At 40.1% G+C, this 21,542-nt stretch overlaps 1 protein-coding gene across 1 annotated transcript in view; it reads left to right on the top strand.

The window, feature by feature from the left end:
* The window catches only part of LOC124720058 (zinc finger protein 708-like), a 367,802-nt gene that overhangs the window by 314,479 nt on the left and 31,781 nt on the right, over positions 1-21,542 (top strand). The window contains exon 9 of the mRNA XM_047245325.1: positions 1,291-1,328. Coding sequence (XP_047101281.1) covers positions 1,291-1,328 — 38 coding nt within the window. The remainder of the gene's footprint in view (positions 1-1,290; positions 1,329-21,542) is intronic.

The following is a 21,542-nucleotide window of genomic DNA, read 5'->3' as shown; positions in this document are numbered from 1 at the left end:
TGACGCTTTGTTGAACTTCAGAGACCTTACTGTTACACACAATTGAATTTGTCTCCGTAGCTGCTATAAGAAAATATATATCAAACCATAGCAACACATTTAAAAAAAGAAAGTTGACCTTTATATCTCTGAAGCAACATAAAACCCAAGTCATATTATGGCCCCCATTCTATCCTGCAACTTTTGTCCCACAAACTTCTCAACTCTTACATAATTTCAGAATTATTCTTGGTGGCAATAGTTAGTGACTCACCCTGTATACTGGACACCATCAGAAAATAAATACGTTAAATTAACTTTTGTCACTCCATAAAACCTTAGACTTGTCTTTGGCACTCCAAGTTCGGGGTTTCCTTGGGAACTCTATCCAGTTCTAATTTTTTGAATTTATGAGTGGGTTTATTTCATTTATCATGTAAATCACCTGTTACTAAGTGACTAGACATGTGTCAGCTCAGTCCCTTATGTTGCTTCAGATGATCCCTGTTTTGTTGAGAAGCTTCTCTTGGAGCAGCAGCTGATTGCTTACAAATCATTCTGTCCACCCTCCTTGCTCTTCTTCAAGGATGACTGGACCTTGGCTTTTTGATTACTGTTATTTCCTGTTCTTGCCATTGACTGTGCACATTTGTTTGTGGTTGCGATATGCCTTAGTCTCCAGATGTACTACACTGCTACCTCCCAATCTTTAGAACATGCAGGTTTGAATCCTGCCTCGGGCATGGATGTGTGTGATGTCTTTAGGTTAGTTAGGTTTAAGTAGTTCTAAGTTCTAGGGGACTGATGACCTCAGAAGTTAAGTCCCATAGTGCTCAGAGCCATTTTTGTAACTTGCTGTTGGGTTTAGAAGTCACTCCTCACCTCTACAAGTTGGTATGGGCTGCCCAGAGGACAGAGACCTAAATGTTTCACTTATGATGGTCGATTCATTGTCAGTGAGTGGCAGTTTTCATAATAAACAAAAGTGAATGAAAATCGTACACAAGGTGTAAAAGCATGACAGATTAAAGATGCTTGTAGTCACTTTTCTTTGTGAAATGTCTAATAAGAAGTATGGCCACAGCTGAATTATTGGCTTGTGTAGTTATTTACAGTACTGAAAACAAAGTGAGAAAATGGAGAGTGAATTCTTACTATCATTAACTGCAACAGTTTATTATGTCCTCTTTAATGATATTTTGAAGCCTCACTTACAGCATTTTGTGGACCAATCACATGTTGGGCATTAATAGAAATCTGTTTACTGTCTTATCTGTTGTAAATCACTGGTAATTTCTTCAAATATTTCAGGTGGAAACCTCAACAAGATACCCATCTGATAGTGCAAGGTAAGTTTTCATAATTCACTGCAGAACTTTGTGAGAAATAAAAATTATTATTACTTGTGAAAGTACTTCAGATATAAAATGCACTACTGTAATTATTCAGTATTACCAATAAGCAACATCATTACAAGATAGTATGGTCAGTTATGCTATTCTCTGCAACAACCATTATGTGACTGTTGGTAGAGAAATAGAGCAAATGTCTAATATCCATACAGGAAAATAAAAGTTCAGGTGGTATATCAGCAGCTGTATTGTGCTTAATGGAGAACATCACATGAAATTAAACAGATTCATCTTGATGGGCACAAGCTAATGTCATACTGACGTAGAAGAAGAAAGAGTGAGTGGCTATAAATCAAAAAATTGGAGCTGATTCCCAGCCTTTCAGATGAATGAATATAGTGTTGGACAACTCTTTCAATGCTGTGCCACAGTGGTGCTCAGGAAACACACAAGCTTGTAGTGGTGACAGTTTATGGGCCATGATCAAGAAGAATTGTGAGTAGCTGGTGCCAGTTTCAGTAAGGTTGTGAAGACTTAACCTTTGAATCCTCATTCTCTTTGTTTCTCCTTCATCCCAGTGTGTTCCTGAAGGCTTGCCCATTCATTACACACATTACAGGTGACAAGGTATTGCATAGTTCACAAGGTAATGCACAATTCCCAGCTCCAGGTCAACAGGTACGATTTGCACATACCCTCTGATACAGGCCAGGCACAGAGAGGGGTGACTGCCTAAGCTGTTACCTTCCCAAATGCCTATTGGTCCCTCTGCCTGGAGTTCAGGAGGTGTGGCCTGAGGTGTGAACAGTCACTTAGGGTGGAGGGAACATGCCATTGGAGATGTTGGCAATAATGGGGGATTTTTTTTCAGTGACTCAATATCACCATCTTAGTGTGTCTACTAAACATAAACAGAATGAGGCTAAAGATTTGAAGTCCCTCTCAGCTGCACGTAAGTTCCTCATGGTATCACGTACCAGAGGTGGTCAGTCCTTTGCTACGTTTTATGCGTGCATTATTCCGAAAGGTGTTGTTGCAGTTGCAGGCCCTGTGAAATTCTTTTCTCATTTATGTAATGCAACTTTGCTTCTGAAGATGTATTGCGATTTTCAAGCCCAACAACTGCTTACAGCATCACTCCTCAAGATTTATCCTGTTCCCATCCAGGAGATCCGAGTCAAAGACATAAAACCCCACCCTGTTACTTGAAGTTGTTAGCTAGTCTAAATCCGTGCATTTTACCATCTGGCATTTACAGTACCGTTTTTGCTATGCCATGCATAATGGAGACAATGCCCACCGAGACTTGCAACCTCAAGTTCAGTATTGCAGTAGTGAAATCACTCAGGCCACAGTAGCATCCCAACTCCTCCTACAGCTGCGCAACAAGCCATCAGATCTTTGCCCTGGTGGCGAAATCACCTGCTGCACAACTGTCAGGCTGAGAGATCAAAAGCAATACTTGTGCAAAGACTTTCTACAGCCAAAAACATGGTCTTCATCTTCCAACTAGAAAGCTCTAAGAAATGAAACAAAAAACAAACGGTTTTCTCCTTTCCTGACTTGGAGATCCCCTTCAGTGCTTTTGGCACATACACCCTCACCCAGCTGACCTCCATTTTGCTGGTGCCCACTGCCTACCGATTTTCTGCCATGGAATTCACTGGCTGACCAAGGGAGAATGCTAGTATGTTCGTAGATCTCATGGAACAGTATTCTCCAGCCTCTGCCCTCTGTCGCAGTGAAGTTTTGAAGGCTGGCACCCAGCAGCCATCAGGGTGACTACCTTCATTTGTTCCCTCATCCCCAATCCCCATTATAACTCTTCTCCAATGAAACATTCCTGGCATTAGATCCAACAAGGAGGAATTACAGCTGCCCTTGGAATTTCAGTGTCCGCTTGTTTTCTGCTTCCAAGAAAAAAAAAATTCCTTCAGGTCCTCTATAACCTTTCCCCCAAGGACACCATTCCACCTCACAGGGAGACCATGCTAGTGATCCATCTCATTAAACATTCCACTGATAGCTGTTGCAGTCTGCATTTTCCTTCATTTCACCTTTTCTCTTTGTAACATCAACACCCCACCATCATTTGCTGTTACCAAGTTGGACTTGCTCTAGCTCATTGTTCAGCTCCCTTACTCCTTTTTGCTGCATGGCGACTTTAATGCCCACCATAATGCCCACCATCTGCTGTGGGGCTCATGGAGAACCTGTCCAAGAGCTTCCCTATTAACTGACCTTCTGAATCATCTCTCTTACCATTGGAGCACCCACGTTCCTTTCAGATTCCATGCACATTTATTACCATTTGGACCTCTCGTTCTGCACTGTCCAGCTCATCCATCGTCTTGAATGGCCCATTCCCTCTGACACATACTCAAGTGATAACATTCTATGTGCTATCCATTCACCGACTCCTATCCCACCTAAGTGCAAATCCAATTGGCAGCTTTCCAAGGCCGACTGGAGGCTTTACTCCTCCCTCATGACCTGTACGCAGATGTGATGACCAGGTAAAGTGTCTTCTGAACGTTATCCTTGCTGCTGCAGTATGTTCAATACCATGCACTTCAAGTTTACTGTAGCATGTCCTGGTCCCTGGTGGACTGAGGCATGCAGCGATGTGATTTGCTTGCAGAAATGTGCTCTTCACATTTTGAAACATCATCCTGATGCATCTGCTAGAGGGCTGGTATTCTCTGTATTCTATACATGCGGGGCTTCAGAGGTATTTGCCCCCATTTACTACAGGAAGTTCTGAAAGACAAAGTTTTCTCGAGGTTTATATGGTTTGGCTGTGTCACATTTATCCAGGAAAAGGAGAAGCCTGAATACTCGTACAGAGTATCATTATCTTTGCTATCCCAATTAACCATATTGTGGACTCTCCCACCAGGCATCTCAGCTCCCTTTTCGTCAATGATTTTACAATCTGTTGCAGTTCTACATCAACTTGTCTCCTTGAGCGGCGTCTTCAGCGTCGTTCCTATCGTCTTTTCTCGTGAGGCATGGGCAGTGGCTTTCACTTTTCCACTGCCAAAATCTTTTATATGAATATTTGGAGGCGGAATGAGTATCTTACACCCTCTTTAAATCTTGCACCTTTTGTTCTTCCACTCGCTGTAACTAGAAAATTCCTGGCGCTCATGTCTGATAGGAAACTTTCTTGGTCATCCCATGTATTCTTACCTGGCTGTACATAGTACCCAGTCCTAAGTGGTACTTCCAGGGTAGAGGATCAGACAACCCTCCTCCATTTTTTTATCCCATGCCCATTCATAACTAGACTGTGGGTGTTTAGTTCATTCCTCAGCACCTCTGTCCATCATGTGCAGTCGTAACAAACTCCACTATTATGGAATATGTTTCGCTACTGGTGGCTTTTTACAAGCCCGGTTGAGAGTATATGCAGAAGACGCTGAGCTGCTAGTCATACTGGCATGATGTCCTCATTGGATAGGCATGCCGTTTCACACCTGGCCACTTGTCCTATTCCCTCTTATTCAATGACTCCCTTGTCTGCCAGTATGGGGCACGCCATACTCCTTCTTTACCTCCCGGAGTTCACTTTTGGCTTCTGCTTCAGCAGTGTAACTTCACGATACTTGCCACATTCCTGATGGTTGTGAACCTTTTGCCACCTTGGCTTCATGTAGAAGCCCATGTTCATTATGGACTTCATTTTCTTCACTCGTATAAGCAGGACACACTGTAGGAAAAAATGCATAAATAGTATGGACTAATCTGTTGTCAAGTTAGAAAATTCGTTGCAATATTATTACACTCTACACGAATTGTACTGACAGGTGATATGGCCACCAGTTGATAACTAAAAAAATTTTATCAGTATTATGCACCATCACTTGACCTTTCGAGACACCTAGTAGCCATCCTATTGAATATTTGTGACTAAGGTCCTCAATGTGTTTTGCTTTTATCTCTGATTTCAACATATTAATGTTTGCATGTACCTCAAATCCTTTAAGAAAACGTTTCAAGTATGCATATGAATTGTCAGTGTCGCAAGAGCCAGGAGGTATTGCTACAACTTCCCCATTCCCTAGATGCAATTTATTATTAATTCAGTGACGTTAGCCATGCTTTTGTGTGTTTCCAGACCAGCCAATGCAGCACATCACTACCCCATGCTCATATGTTGGAGGAAAGTAGTTTGCTTTCAATTTATATCAATTAGGATTAGAGTGAACGTCGTTACATCGTAGATTCAGATGATGTGGAGACTTGCATACTTCTTGTTTTTGTGCAATTTTCAGGAAAAGTATCATGCAGAAATATCCTCAGAGGTATCAACTGATGTCATGGTAGAGTCGAACATTGTACAGGAGCTGGTTCCTATTGGTGAAGCGACAACACAATTCTTCAGGTGGCCTTAAATCACCAAGAGCTCCGTATCCCAAACAACATCCAAATTGACAGTTCCACGTTTCTTGTATTTCCACATTGTCTCAGGCAGTGTATCCTACATAAAAACGCTGTGAAATCTCGTTATTTTAAATTTTCTGGCGAGTTTAAGCAGCTCTTATGTTTTTAATCCTTCTTTCCAGTACCATTGCTGTGGGCCTTTTTTTAAATGTACAGCCCAAGCCATTTCCTGTTTTGTAAAGATAGGCCTTTAATGATAGCGATGGCCTCCATGGTCATATTATGCCTTTTGCTGTTTGTAATTAATTTTCGCATTTTCGGGCACTCTGTACTGCTCGAAATATGATTTCAGCTCTCCTATCTAATGAAACCAGTGGCTGTAACTTACAGACATTTGCTCATTCACTCATTACTCGCGCACACTTTGGCGATTCCCATAAGAGTTTGGGCAATCTGTGCGCATTCGCACAGACGGAGGTCAATGGCTGGGTAGCCTTTAACTATATATATGAAGACAGTAACTGTTCTCGAAAGAACCAATACTGTAGATGACCGTGCAGCTTTTCACTGGAAATGTCTACAAGGTACATTACATAGGTAGAATTGTGGACAGTTGGGAATGTCTCACGGGAAGTGTGCAAGTGATAAGTCCCTACGGTAGCGCTATTCTTCTGTGTCCTCGGTGGCTCAGATGGATAGAGCGTCTGCCATAGAAGCAGGAGATCCCAGGTTCGAGTCCCGGTCGGGGCACGCATTTTCAGCTGTCCACATCGAGGTATATCAACAACACCTGTCAGCAGCTGAGGGTTTCAGTTATCACATATTCCAGGGAAAAGCTGCACGGTCATCTACAGTATCTGTTCTCTCGAGAACAGTTACTGTCTTCATATATACCAATTTTTTAAACATCCCATAGGTTTTTCTTCTTTAGTATGCAGTGAGCTGCATTCAGTATTGCTTGAAGGTTAGTCCGGTATCCAATTTAAGTTCAAGCAAACACTGCCTTATCAATGACATACTTGCACAGCCTTATCAATGAGTGAGCATTTGGTCTGCAATATGATGAGATTTATTTGTAGTGTAGGCAGTGTTGTCCTCTTTGCATACACTGTCCAGAACCTTAAAGCCCTTATCACCATAAGCTAGGTGCTATTTCAATTTTGTTCCAGCTATACAGAAATTGTATCCAGAGATACAAACTTCTGATGGCAGATTCTCGAGAATACCACCTCCAACTTTGTTGATACGTTTCCTAGCACTCATGTCCCACTACTGCATGGTTTGAGCTTTGCTGTTCATATTACATAGGATTGTGAGTGTTCACCCAGCTGTTGAGCTTTGATGAGAAACTACCCCATTTCATCAAAGTCCTGTTCCCTCGACATCTTATGACCAGCTCTATGAGGAAAATATTGGGTTCAAAGCTTTCCCGTAATTCATTTGTGACATCAGTAGGTTTGTTCTTAATTCTGTGGTGAATAATGTGATTATACTTGTCAATGATTTGTGGCTGTATGTTCAGCCATTTGCACATATGTTGAAGATCAATTGCTTCCACATTCGGTTTTTAATTGTTCAGTGCAACCAATTGGCAATACTAGCTTCCAAATGGGAGAATGTTGAATAGTGATTTATCCCACATCATTCCAATTCTGTTTTGAACTGCCTGTCGTAAAATTCACTTCCATCATGTCTCAAGGTTGTTGGACAGTCGATTAGTCCTGTGTGCAACAATTGTTCAGAAACCTCTCAAACCTCCTTCCCTATCTTTCCTTTCAAAGGTAAGGCCCAAGCGAAATTGGAATGTGTCTGTGACCCTGAGAAACCATTATTTGATTGTTAGTAGTCTTGTGTATTTGAGATCAGCCTACCATACATAATCCATTCCTCATATTATCAGATATATTCTGCATGCAGGTCTGTAAAGCTCATGAACAACTCTCTCCTCAATTACTCGACGCTGTATATTTTTCTAAGCTCAGGTAAGATCGATAATATTTTGTTCATGTGATCTGCATTCTCTTTACCAGCTGAAGCTGTAAGCAGTCATAATCGAGCTATGATTTCATTTAGTTACTAGAGGTGGATTGTTCAGTGTCTCAGTGTCTGAACTTCGACTATTTTACCTACATTATGTGGAGCTGCTATTTCTCGCTCTGAGACTTCCGTTCATCCTTTTGGGGTTTTACATGCATTGGTCATGCATAATATTGGACCACATGTTTTTAGACTTTCAGGGTATATTTTTAACATTTGACATTTTCGAAATTATTAACTGTAACAACCTAGGCAATCTTTGAAATTACTTGTTCCCTGTTCCTATTGCCTTCTTGGTTAAGCATATTGAGTGCTTACCTAACAAATATGGTTTTGCCCTGATGAGCCCCATATGTTCAGTCTTAACTCAGCATTACTCCTCCTGTTTCTGCTTTTATCCATAGTCCCTGACAGCTCTTTCAGCCTGTCGGTGCATGGCGTGACTGTCGTATCTCAAAATTAGCATAGGCAATGTGTCCCAGTAGCCAGGCCATGGCGTTGCTCTTCATTCTTGCGTGCAGTTTAAAGTCAGGAGAGAGAATTCACGTTGGTGTCACACTGGAAGGTGCAGTTTGGTTTATAAGCCCCACCATCAGTCAGCATAACTCCCGTATTTCCCACACATAGCGGCACTGTATATGATGTTCTCTGATGTCAGTATCTCCACACTGGCTAATTGTTTGAGAGATGCTCGTCTCGTTGCAGTTGACCTAACCTTCACAAAAGTAACTCCTGTCAAATTGCCATCTGCACCTCAGTTTTTAACATTACACTTTTTCGTCAACATGCTGCTGTATACTAAGCCATTTTTGAAAATTTACAACTTCCATATACTTTGAGACAATTGGTGGTGATGGGAGTGAAGTGTCTTAGCTATCACACTGTTGTTCCACATATACGTTAGTTTTGCATTGACTTCTTTAATTTCTCATTGACACACAGTTCACATTGCTGTATTCAAGCATTCAACAACACATCATTTGTAGCACCTCCATTAACTAGACCTTCAGTTCCATTAATTTAGTGTTGATTGGCTCCATTTTTTGGTCAAACGCACTTGCTTTGCGTCCTCTGAATGTTTGTGCAGCACATGCGCAAATTTGTACATAGTGTACAATATACTGACACAGGCACGTTTTGGTGCATTGCCTTTCTGAAGAAACTTGTTGAAGTTTTGTTTCTATTGACCCTCATTCAATTTACTAGTTTTATCTGTAACCAGCAAGCTATACTGAGAGTTACTCTGGCAGTCCTCACATATAACGAATTCATTGAGTGACATGTGAGCTCCTACACATGCTTGGAAAATATGCTTTAAATTCAGATTGTCCTGTTCAGAAGTTCAGACCAACAGCTGTGGTATGCTTAAGTATGTCTCACTGAAATAAAATATATTGACTTGCATGTGGCGATCAAAGCAGAAATATCTGCAGATATCCTGATTTTCCACTGAGATGTTAACAAATAAGAATGTGCTGTGTGGTTTTACATTTTCAGGTGGTAGAATATCATTGCTTTTGCCGGTAGTTCAGTATGTTAGTGCCTTAACTCCATGCCAAATCTCCTGCAGTAGCTGATATTTTGACTGAAACAGAATTTTTGAAAAATGTATACATGCTCTAAGTGGACTCCCACAGAACCAATTTTGTGGTTCTTCTGGTTTCTACCTTCATCATTGCAGGACCAATCATTTAAAGACCCTTGTGGTGAGACTATTTTGTCCACTTGGTTATGGTGGTAATTGTTTATTTACATTGAAATAAAGGGGTTTTATAAACTCTTCCTTACAGCTGGGTATTCCAACAAACTTAATTTAGATCGTAATTCAGTGCACACATCTGGTAATGTTGAATAATACATTTCCACTTCCATCAATGCACAGAATGCATCATGGAGTGGAGCTATGGTAGTTTCCAATGAGTGGATAGTTTGGCAAGCTATCAAAAGTAGATTACTGCACAATGTGCCGTTGAATTGGAGGATATGTGACTGACATCTTTGCCCACACCCTAGCTTATCCTGTACCGCATTTCATTAAAATGTTAAAAATCTGCTGTTGTAGATGTGTGCTCCATCTGTTATTAAATATTTTAACTGTACCAACTGAATCCCCTACAGAGATCATATGATGACTCAGTAACATCAGGGGAGAGCAAACTTTTCTGTGGAACAATGCTGAAATCTGCTTTGACACATTGCATGGTCAATGTCATTCATCCAAGTCGAATATTACTTTGTCATCACTAAATCGATGGTTTTCAAGAAATCCCTATTCGATATTACACTGACAATAACATGCTTACACCCACTGGTATTCAAACAGTAGATTTGATTGAACAACATTATGTTGATGCCTGCTGCTGCAACATCTTCACCTTTGCTGCAACGAAAGCACATATTGTTAGAGGATTATTTGTTCATTTTCTCTGTTCATCAGCATTAATACTTGAACAGGCTCACAGTAGGGACTTCTGATACATGGCTTGACATCGTTATCCTTTGATGTTTGTCACAAGCGAGCAAGCTATTTATCAATTGCTGTAACTATGTTTTCGTGACATCTACTACTGTTGTAATTATATATTATTTTATTATTAATATCATTGTATTATTTTATTATTGTTCTTTAGCTTCAGATCCCTTATTTTGTGCACATTTGTGTATTTATCAGACACATTTATACACTTTATTAACTGTGTAGTGCATAGAACCACTGTCTACATTGCATCACCCATTTGTTTTGTGTTACTTGCAGCACTTAAATCACCCAATCCAGTGGTAGCTCTCATAGTAACAGTAGTAGCACATCAGAGTACTGTGAGCTGACACATGTTTTTGTAAGAAGCGACTTGTTTTAAATTTTGTCAGCGTTCCTTATCTTCAACTCCTATATTCCGTATATGTCCGTGTATTTACTATGCCAGTTCTGGTATGGACAGATATAGTAATTGTTGTGTTCAGATGAGAATCAAGTTGGTGATTCTTCGCTCACAGCTCCAGGCAGTGTTGTCCACCAATTGGTCCACTGTTGCAGTCACCTTGGACACAGCCCACTCTGAGATTGACTTCGCACTTGTGGTTGAGTGGGAAGTCATTCCTGCATGTGGGTGGCAGTGAAAGAATTTCCACGGTGCCATTTGGAGAGCCTGCTTATTTCGTCTGATGAACAGATTTGGGTGCTTTCTATGGCTAATGAAATTGATGAGCCAGATGAAGTCACTTGCCATGTTCGAGAGGAGTCCTGTCAACATGCAAGACTGGGCATTCTAAGAGAGTAGTATTATTGGTAATTGAAAGATCTGATAAGTGTATAATGGTACTATTTAGAGATAAGACTGCATATGAGGGGAAGAAATCCATTGTGCATTCCGTGTGCATACTGGCAGGTGTATTTACATATAAGAAATGGGTGCTTCCGGATGCCATAAAAAGCATGGCATAGCCACCTGTAGGTGGTGGCTCACGTGGGTGCTAACAATATGTGCCACATCGGATTGGAAGAGGTTGTCTCTGGTTTCAGGCGACTTACTAGTAAAGACTGCCAGTCTTGCTTGTGAGATGAAGGTGGAGCTCTCCATCTGTAGCATCCTGGGCAGAACTGAAAGTGGTTCTTTGGTGCAGAGTGGAGTGAAGGTCTGAATCAGTCCCAGACTGTTCTGCAACTGTGTAGGTTGCAGATACGTCGCCTAGCGCCAAAAGGTGGTGAATTTATGAGTTCTGCTAAGTGGGTCAGGAGTCAACTATACAAAGGAAGCAGTTCCACGAGTATGGGGAATGTGTAGAGGAGTCTGGTCTTTTTTTAGGTTAGAGAGTCTCAGGTAAGTGCAGAAATGTCTTCAGTTTCAAAGGATGCAAGTACAACACCGAAAGAGGGTAGATACAACCACAATAAATGTATGGAAATAAGTTGAGCTGAAATTTTTCAAGAGACCTAACCATGTTCACAAAGAATAGTTGAAATACAGTTGGTGGTGTAGTGTTCATTGGTATTCGAAATAGTTTACCTTGTAGTGAAATTTAAATGGATTGTTCCTGTGAGGTAGTACAGATGATCAATTAAAAGTTACGGGTTGAGAGGCTGTGGTCTATCTGTAAAACAACTTCTTCCCGATGTTTCGTAGCCAACTGCGGGCAACATCTTCGGAGGTGAGTCAATGATAGCAGCCAGGTCGTGGAGATCCCATTTATATAGAGGGCATCACCATACGTCACATGGGGCCGACTGTAAGTCTACCTCTAACTAATGTCATTATTCTGGATTGAATGTAATCGATCGTCACGTCGTTGGAACAAAGTGGACCACCATATCCTGTCTAACTTTAAGCCTTCCTTTATTCTGTTGAAATTATTGTGGTGGTCCTGAATTTCTATAGTTTTCGTATACATACCTGCAAAATAATTGGTGTTCTGGCGAATACTCTTGTCTCACTAAATTTTATTTCATGATCACCATCTTTAAAAACTTGTTCTACTTCAGCTAATTTGTCGGTACATCCCATTTGACAGTTTTGTGTTCAGTTTAGCAGGTATCGACACTTCTTATCTTTGCTCCAATATAAACCTTCCCACAGCCACATGGAATTTCATACACCTCAGGAGTTGCTTAAGAGGTGTCGTGCGTCTTTCGCCAATCTTAAGCACTGACTAATCTTGGTCAGTAAAATTCTTCTGGGTTTGAGGCTGCATTGTCAATAAAATTCTTCTGGGTTCGAGGTCGCATTGTCAACTACAAAATTTTATAATTGACAATGCGGCCTCAAACCCAGAAGAATTTTATTAGCTGTGACGACGGCCTCAGAAGCCTATGTTTCCACTCACTAATCTTCTTTGTGGATCTAAAGACTATTTCAACTAGAAACTTGGCCAGAACTTTCCCAATACGGTTCGTAGTATATATTAATAAATAAATGGAACAAAAACTTTTCCAGCTGACAGTTGTTCTTGCTGAATGTTGTCACACACTTTCCTTCTGGGATGAAGTGCTTGATATATCTCGTTGTCAGCATATCCATTTTTCTTAAGTCATTCGCAAATGATTTAGATCATCTTGCAAATACTGGCTCACACATCTCACTATCTCTATCCACCAGTGTTCTAATAACACCTCTCTTCAGCCTGGGATGATGGTTCAAATCCTTATGAAGGTAATGCTCAGTGTGTGTTTCATTTCTATACACTTTCTGCCCTAGACTCGCATCTGCCTGTTTAATTACTGATACATCCAAAAAATTTAGTTGTCCATTTCTCTGTTCCTCTATAGTAAATTGTATCCTTGGATTAATACTATTCAGATACACCAAGAAACCATACAGTTCTCTTCACTGTGATTCCATATCACAGAAGTCTCATCCACATACCGATACCACTTTAAAGGGGTTTTACTGCCAGACTGCAGCGCCTGTTCAAAAAATTCCATGAAAAGATTATCAACAGCTGGACTCAGAGGAATGCCCGTGGCCATGCCTTATGCTTGTTCGTGGAACTCATTATCATACTGGAAATCAGTCATGGACAGGCAATGTTGGGACCTGCACAGCCTGGTACCCAGTCGTTGACTCACCTCGGAAGTTGTTGCCTGCAGTTGGCAATGAAATGTCATGAAGAAGTAGTTTCACAGATCGACCACAGCCTCCGAGGCCAGACGTTTTAACTAATGAAGATGAAGATGCTGACTGAATGTCAACACATTATGATTAGTACGGGTGGAGTTTACACCTACCGACTGGAGTAAATTAATAAGTTCCCTTTACCAACGCTCTGACTTCGATGAAACAGTTGAAAAGTTCAAAGAAAACTTGTCATTTCAAATAGGTATGCCAATTGTACAATTATAGTTAGTGGGGATTTCAGTCTACCCTTGATATATTGGCAAAAATAAATGTTTAATGTCAGTGGTAGGCATAAAACGTCGTTAGAAACCGTTCTGAAAATTATTTCGAACAATGAGTTCAGGAGCCCACTTGAAGTGTAAATGGTTGCGAAAACATCATTGATATCTTAATAACCCTGACCAAACAGGGAGCATAACAGATAAAGGGATTAGTGACCGCAGTGTTCTGTAGCCATGAAGAGTTCACAAGAGTGAACACTGTAACATCGAAACTAACTAAAATAAACACAAAATTTTTGCCCTTGAAAAAACAGATAAAAATTCGCTTGACACATTCCGAAGAGAGTTTCCACTCCTCCAGATAAATCTTTCTAAACATAGTCCAGATGTTGTTTAAAGTAAAATAAGTAATAACTAAGAGATATGTGTCAAATTAAGAGGTGGTGCTGACACGAAACAAGTCAGCCCTTTGGTGCAGAAGCAATGAAATTCACATGCCAAATTTAAAAGAATGCAAAAACCACAAATATGGCGAAGTTTCACAGAAGCTCAAAATTTATCTCGAATTTCAATAAGAGAGACTTTTAATAGTTTCCAGAACGACACTCCGTCTCGTAATCTGGATGAAAACCCAAAGAAATTCTGGTTGTATGTAAAGTATACAGCTGACATGGTGCATTACTACCTTCACTGCGTGATAACAATGGTAAAGTTACTGACGACAGTGCTACTAAAACGAGTTAGTGAAGGCGAATTTCCTAAATTCCTTCACAGGAAAAGCAAAGTAAGTATTCCAAAATTCTGATAAAGAATAACTGCCTACATGAGTAAGTTAGAAGTGGGTATCCTAAACGTAGTGGAGCAGCTTAAAACGCTTAAGAAAAGCAATGCCTCTGGTCCAGATTGTACACCACTCAGATTCCTATCAGAATATGCTGATACAATAGCTCTATACTTAGCAGTCATGTACAACTCTTCAACTGCAGAAAGATAGGTACCCGAAGACAGGATATTTACACAAATTACACCAGAACCCAGAAAGGAAATGGGAGTAATCCGATGAAATGCCGACATATTCCACTAAAGTCGCTTTGGAATAGGTTTTTGGAAAATATTATCTGTTTGAACATTATGAATTACCTTGAAGACTTCATTTATTGACAAACAGCCAACACATATTCGACAACCATAATTCTTGTGAAACATAACAAGCTCTGTATTCTCGCAAAGTAATGGCTGATTTGGACAAATGACATTACATGGATTCCATATATTTTGGTTTACAGAAGGCTTTTGGCTCAATTCCTCACAAGTGACTTTCGATTACATTGTGTGCCCCTGGAGTAGCACCCTAGTTGTGTTCACTGATTCGTGATTTTGTACCAGAAAGGTCACAGTTCGTAATAACTGACAGAAAGCCATCGAAGTAATATCTGACGTTTCTCAAGTAAGTGTTATAGGCCCTCTCTTGTCTCTGACCTACATACACGATTTAGGAAACAATCTGAGCAGCTCTCTTCGATAATTTGCAGATTATACTGTCATTTACCTTATTGTAAAGTCATCAGATGATCAAAACGAATTGTGAAGTGATGAAGATATCGGTATGATGTGAAAAATAGCAATTGACTGTAAATAATGAAAGTTATGAAGTCAACCACCTGAGTACTGAAAGGAATGTGCTAAATTTCGTTCACAATATATGTATCATACAAACCTAAAAGCTGTGAACTCAACTAAATATATAGGAATTACACTCACGAATAAATAAAATCATAACATTCATGTAGATAATGCTCTGGAGAAAGCAAACCAAAGACTGATTCCTTGGCAGACCACTTGGAAAACGTAACAGGTCAACTAAAGAAACGGCTTGTCTGTGCTCTTGTGGAGTATTACAGTGTGGTAGGGCTCATCAAAGAAATTCAGAAGAGGACAGCTCGTTTTGTATTATCGCGAAATAGACAGTGCTATAGATATGCTACATGAACTGGGGTTGTGGTAAAAAACAAAGGTGTTTTTCACTACAGCAAGACTTTTTCATGAAATCTCAAACACGAATTTTGTCATCAGTGTGGTATTTTATTGGTGCCCATCTACGTAGGGAGAAATTATCATTACAGTAAAGTACGAAAAATCAGAGCTCACATGGAAAGATGTACATGTTCGTTTTCCCTGCACGCAGTGAGAGTGGAATGGTAGAGAAGTAGATTAAAATGATAGTTCCATGACCCTCTGCCAGGCCATTAATTGTGAATTGCAGAATACTAATGTAGATATAGATCAGCCATCATCGTCATCTTACATACGTCTATGCTCGTTGGCTTAGGACGTTTAGGTGGTGTGGCTAACTGTCTCAAAGCCAGTTGCTCTTCACATATTTACCAACTGTACCCTCATTTCATTTTCTGGAATACCACAGCAACAGCAGCAAGTTGCTTCAGTATCTTCATCACCACCACTCCCATTACAGCATGCCATGGCCAAAAAGTGTATTAACTGTGTATAATACGTAGCAGACGTATTCATCAGTTATTATCAAGATGCAAATGCTGCGAGGGAGTTGTACGTAGATATTTAAAAAAGAAAGTACCACCCACTACTGACACAATAGTAACGAAACATAATAAGAGTTTCAGGTACATTAGTACTTAAACGTTCGTTGTATGGACAGGCATTTTAAACAATTCAAACGTACGCAACACTTAATTCATGTTAGTTGTAGTAATGTGATATGACATGATGGGCTCAGAGATGTAAGGAGAACAGGGCAGTGTGTGCTTCCGTAAGTTGCTGGAGCAGTGGCCATGGGTGTGGTTGTGTTCATGGATGGATGCTAACGCTGATATCAGTGAAAAATGACATGCATCTCAAATGAGCGGAATTTTGACCCTGTGAATGCAGAGCAGAGGGCACTTGGAACAGGAGCTGCTACATGTACAATCAGCAGAAGCACATGGAGGAGGCAGGAAGGTCCTGTCATTGTTTTCCTTCCAACGTCCGCTCAAATATCCCCTTTTCATCCTGTGCACCTCAGGCCCTAGCTCCGTTACTGTCTTCTCTCTGTCCCCCTCCCTGTCCCCTGTCGCCTCTCTCTCTCTCTCTCTCTCTCTCTCTCTCTCTCTCTCTCTCTCTCTCTCTCTCTCTCTCTCTCTCTCTCTCTCTCTATCTCTCTTTGTCCGCCCACATGAAAGCAGCAACCAAGCCTGCATCTGTACAATTCGTTGTAGATGCTATTTTAACAGGTCATACTCAGTATTGTAAACTTGATCGATGTCAATATTGGTTCCTGTTCCACCCATCCTGCTTTGTTAAACCCGTGCGCAATGACCCTACATCATGTATCACTTGGCCAAGACATGCACTGGGCTTGCAAAAACTTGTCACAGGAAACTTGTGAAAGGCAACAAGATTGCTTCCTTGCATAAAGTTTGTGCTGCTCTACATCATAGAGTGACAAGTGGTGGTTGAGAGGGTTATGCCAGTTTTCACAGCCTTCATCTTCACTCCATTTTTTGAATGCCAACAAGCACTCTTTGGCCTATTTTGACTTAGTAGATATCTCTAAGCTCATACCTTCGCCGCAGTGTCATTTCCACCACGGGTGCCTTTCGAACAGCATTGTGAGCAGTGAGTACCAGACAGACAAGGTCATATGGTAATGCTTTGCTTAATTCATGCTGCTATTGACATGGCTTTGCAGATTTTTTGACAGTCACTGTCAGTGTGCACACTGGACAGAAGCATATATTTGATAAGAGCTAGCAAGAGAATGGGATGAGATCTACAGGGAACCTGATGCCAATTTCAAATTTAATGCGAAAATAATTTCCCTAAGGAATCAAACAAAACGTAATCGTAAGAAACAATCTAAAAAGCTGTGACTTAGTAAACAGATAAGAATATGTTTTATGCAGAAAATGGAAATTTATTTTACAGCCAGAAGGATAATTATCCAGAAAGAGCAAAGTATTAAAAAAAACTTGCACTGTATTAAGAAAAGGTATTAAAAAGTCAAGAATTGTGTGCATAATGTCTCAGATTCGCACCTCTGATAATAAAACAGTTTGGGATATTGCTAGAACGGAAACAGGACAGTCGAAATCACAGGAAGACTGTATTTCTATCAAACTCAATGAAAAGTTTAACAAAAACCAGAAGTAAGACGTAATTTCAATAATCATTTTGTAAAGGTGTAAAGAAAATAGGATCCAGGTGTTTATTAGGAAATAATAGGATGTACATGGAAGGAGCAGTATCTGTGCAATTTGATAGAATTGAAATTCAACGCACCTCAACTGAAATTAGGAAAATAATAAATTCGCTCAAAGTAAAAGCTCGCATGGAACTGATAGCACTTCCAGCAGAGAACTGAAAGCCTGTTGTGAGTTGGACATGCACTAACGGTTTAATTCGTATTTAAGTGGAAGAGTCCAGAAGGTAGAAATTAACATTAACAGTAAAGTCAGCGGTCCTCTAACTGGGGAGGTATCAAGAACAATGTCCCACAGTGTTCGTTTTGTTCCCCAAATTTTTCTTAATATATGTTAATGACTTGGCACTCTACATTCATGAAGATGCAAAACTAGTTATTTTTCTAATGTTGCAGTAATCATACCCAAACAATAATTAGCTGAGGAAATTGTGATTTATGTCATTCAGGAAATGAAGTGGTTGTCTACAGATAATCTCACAACAAATTTTGAGAAAACAGTATATATTGTTCTGTGCAGTAAATGGCATAATACCATTGATAAATATAGATTTGGAACAGAAATCTGTTGCTAAGCAGAATATTCGAAATTTGTGGGTGTGTGCATTGATGAAAAATTAACTGGAAGAAACGCATCAATGAGCTGATGAAACATTTCAGTTCAGCATCTTATGCTTTAAGGGTTATTGCAAATTTTGGTGACAAACATATCAGTAAATTAACTCATCATTAAGAGAAAAAGTATTCATTGTACAAAAGTGCATAATCAGAATAATAGGTGGAGAGCACCCAAGATCACCTTGCAGATACTTAGGGAATTGGAGGTATCAGCAGTACATTTACAATATGTACATTAACTTATGGAATTTGTTATTAATGATGAACCACAGTTCAAAGATAACAAAAAAATGGTTCAAATGGCTCTGAGCACTATGGGACTCAACTGCTGTGGTCATCAATCCCCTAGAACGTAGAACTACTTAAACCTAACTTACCTAAGGACATCACACACATCCATGCCCGAGGCAGGATTCGAACCTGCGACCGTAGCAGTCGCACGGTTCCGGACTGCGTGCCTAGAACCGCGAGACCACTGCGGCCGGCTCAAAGATAACAGAAAAGTGCAGTGGGCTAAATCTGACTGTGGCACAGGAAGAGATGAATTGTGCTCCCCCAAAATTGTTTGGTCGTTTACCAGGTAGCATTAAAAGTCTGACAGATAGCCAACTAGCATCTAAAAATAAATCAAAAGAATTTATGAATGATGGCATCGTCTACTCAGCAGATGAATTTTTAATTACAAAATAGTGATTGTAAATAGAAAATATTCGTTGTGTAAAGAAACCTAAAGTTAAACTCACAAGCTCCACATGGCAAAATGTCATATTTATGATCTGGGGAACGAGTATTAATGTAATTTAATGTAGTGTAATGTAATGTAGTGTAATATCATGAAACCAGGCAGGGACTGTACACTTAATTAGATATTTAGAGTAAAAGGTTCTAAAGTGTGTGTGTGTGTGTATGTGTGTGTGTGTGTGTGTGTGTGTGTGTGTGTGTGTGTGTGTACCCACACGGATGATGTACACTCTCCAGTATACAACCTCACCAAATGCGGAAAGCTTCAATGGGTGGTCCCTTAATTTTTCTCTTTATCACAAATTGTTTCCATGATAGAATCAGAGTGTGAAGGATATCAGGGAGATACTGTGGGGAAAGGATGATGAACATTCAGTGATTTCAACTTCCTATGAATTATGACAAAGGAAATAATAACCTCACTCTCAACTAGGGCAGAAAGCCACACCAACATTTGTAACTGAATTGCTCAGTAAAAACACAGGTAGCAGTGATGGATATGGAGCACTTAGTCCAGTGCCCAGTCTGTCACTTAGCAAAGATACAAGGTGACAATTATTAAACTGTATGAAAAAATCGTAAATTAGTTACAAACTACAGCGTTTACACACTTTATTCCACATGTAAACTTTTCTACAGATATTCTGATTTAGATTGACATGTTTGATATGCCTGCCAACATTGGCGATGCTGTGGTACAGCCAGAGTGCATAATTCTGCAATACCCACTGAAGTGTCGGAACATCAATGTCGTTGATGACCCCTTCAATGTCGGTTTTCAGCTCAGTAATGGTTTTGGGGTTACTGCTGTACACCGTGTCTTTAATATTGTATTGTACGTTAACTGGGGACCTAGGAAAGACAGAGAGGCTCCATCCCCACTGCAGCTGCAGTGGTCCACAACCCCACAACTACTACGACAGTCCACCCCTCTGCCACCCCACACCGAACCCAGGGTTATTGTGCGGTTCGACCCCTGGTGGACCCCCAGGGAACGTCTCGCACCAGATGAGTGTAACCCCTATGTTTTCGTGGTAGAGTAATGGTGGTGTACGCATACGTTGAGAGCTTGTTTGCACAGCAATCGCTGACATAGTGTAACTGAGGCGGAATAAGGGGAACCAGCCAGGCTGGCGTTGTCTTTAATATAGCCACACAAAAAGTACTCGGATCTGCTCAGATCCGGATTAGGGATGTTTCAGAATTCCAGTAATTTATTATTTTATTTTTAAGTTAAATTCTTGTAATTCTGATTGCTAAGACCTGATACACTAATAAAAAAATTACATTATCCCTCTATTGCAGGGTAGTACTGCAGCAATAAAACAAAAACGAGGGAATATCACCAAAAGAAATATTTTGTTGCAAAGGAAATGCGCCATTCAAAACAACAAAACGAGTGCACACACAGGCATCTGCAGACATCGATGTTAAAAATTCTGCATTATTTTCTAACAACAAACTGCTTTCAGTATGTTTCATTCTTGGGCTGATTTTGATTAGTGACGTCACAGCTGCTTACATTTCTAACAGAAGATGGTGAAATATCGCGAATGTAGGTTTCAGAAGTGTTCCTTTCAACGTAAATGTAAGATGATGATGCGTGTCAGACTGTGAGATGAATTCCTTAAATCATGGAGCATTATATTCCCATTGAAGACTTAACGCTTAGGACCAGCAATGTTGAAAAATTTGGTCTCAAAATACCAGCAATTTATGCCATAATTTTAAATTTTGTTGGCACACTTGCATTTCATATATCTTGAAAAGATAATACACACAAAAAATGACCAAGTTTCGAGTTTAGTGTCTCATAATTATTATAGTTCTTTCATTGATTACAGATTATGCATTAATGCTGGCAAAAAGTATAGTTGCCTTTTCAAAAACAAGACTGAAGTAAGTCCTTGAGCGATTTCACATGTAACAAGCTTTACTGTGGGAAAAGTCAGTGGTGTACAGAACATGTAAACAGCCATGTAACCCACGAAGTGTCCAGTGCACATCAGTGACATTTATAATCGTGCTTGTCAGAAATATAAAGCTGCTAAAATTGAAGCTGGTGCTCCTAGGGTCCCGCCTAACCACACCTCGAAAAAAACAGCAAAAACTTTTGAAAAGTCAATATTATATATCAACACTAAGCTTCTCTTGTAGTTGTACTGATGTATATTAATTTAATCATTAACTTCTTCCGTTTGTGTGTTTGCACATCTTAACATTCATGTTGTCATTGGCTGACTACATCATTGCCTATGCTCTGAATATTTGTGCCATCTTTGGCGAGATCATGTGACGAGCAATGCTTGGCTGGCAAAAGCATGCCACAATCATGATTTCAGTGCTTTGGAAGCTAGCGTAATGTAATTGTGTTTATACTTACGTG

The sequence above is a fragment of the Schistocerca piceifrons genome, chromosome 11 (assembly GCF_021461385.2).
Source record: "Schistocerca piceifrons isolate TAMUIC-IGC-003096 chromosome 11, iqSchPice1.1, whole genome shotgun sequence".
NCBI lineage: Eukaryota > Metazoa > Arthropoda > Insecta > Orthoptera > Acrididae > Schistocerca > Schistocerca piceifrons.
The sequence above is the reverse complement of the archived record's forward strand: the minus strand, read 5'-3'. Positions and strand labels throughout refer to the sequence as shown.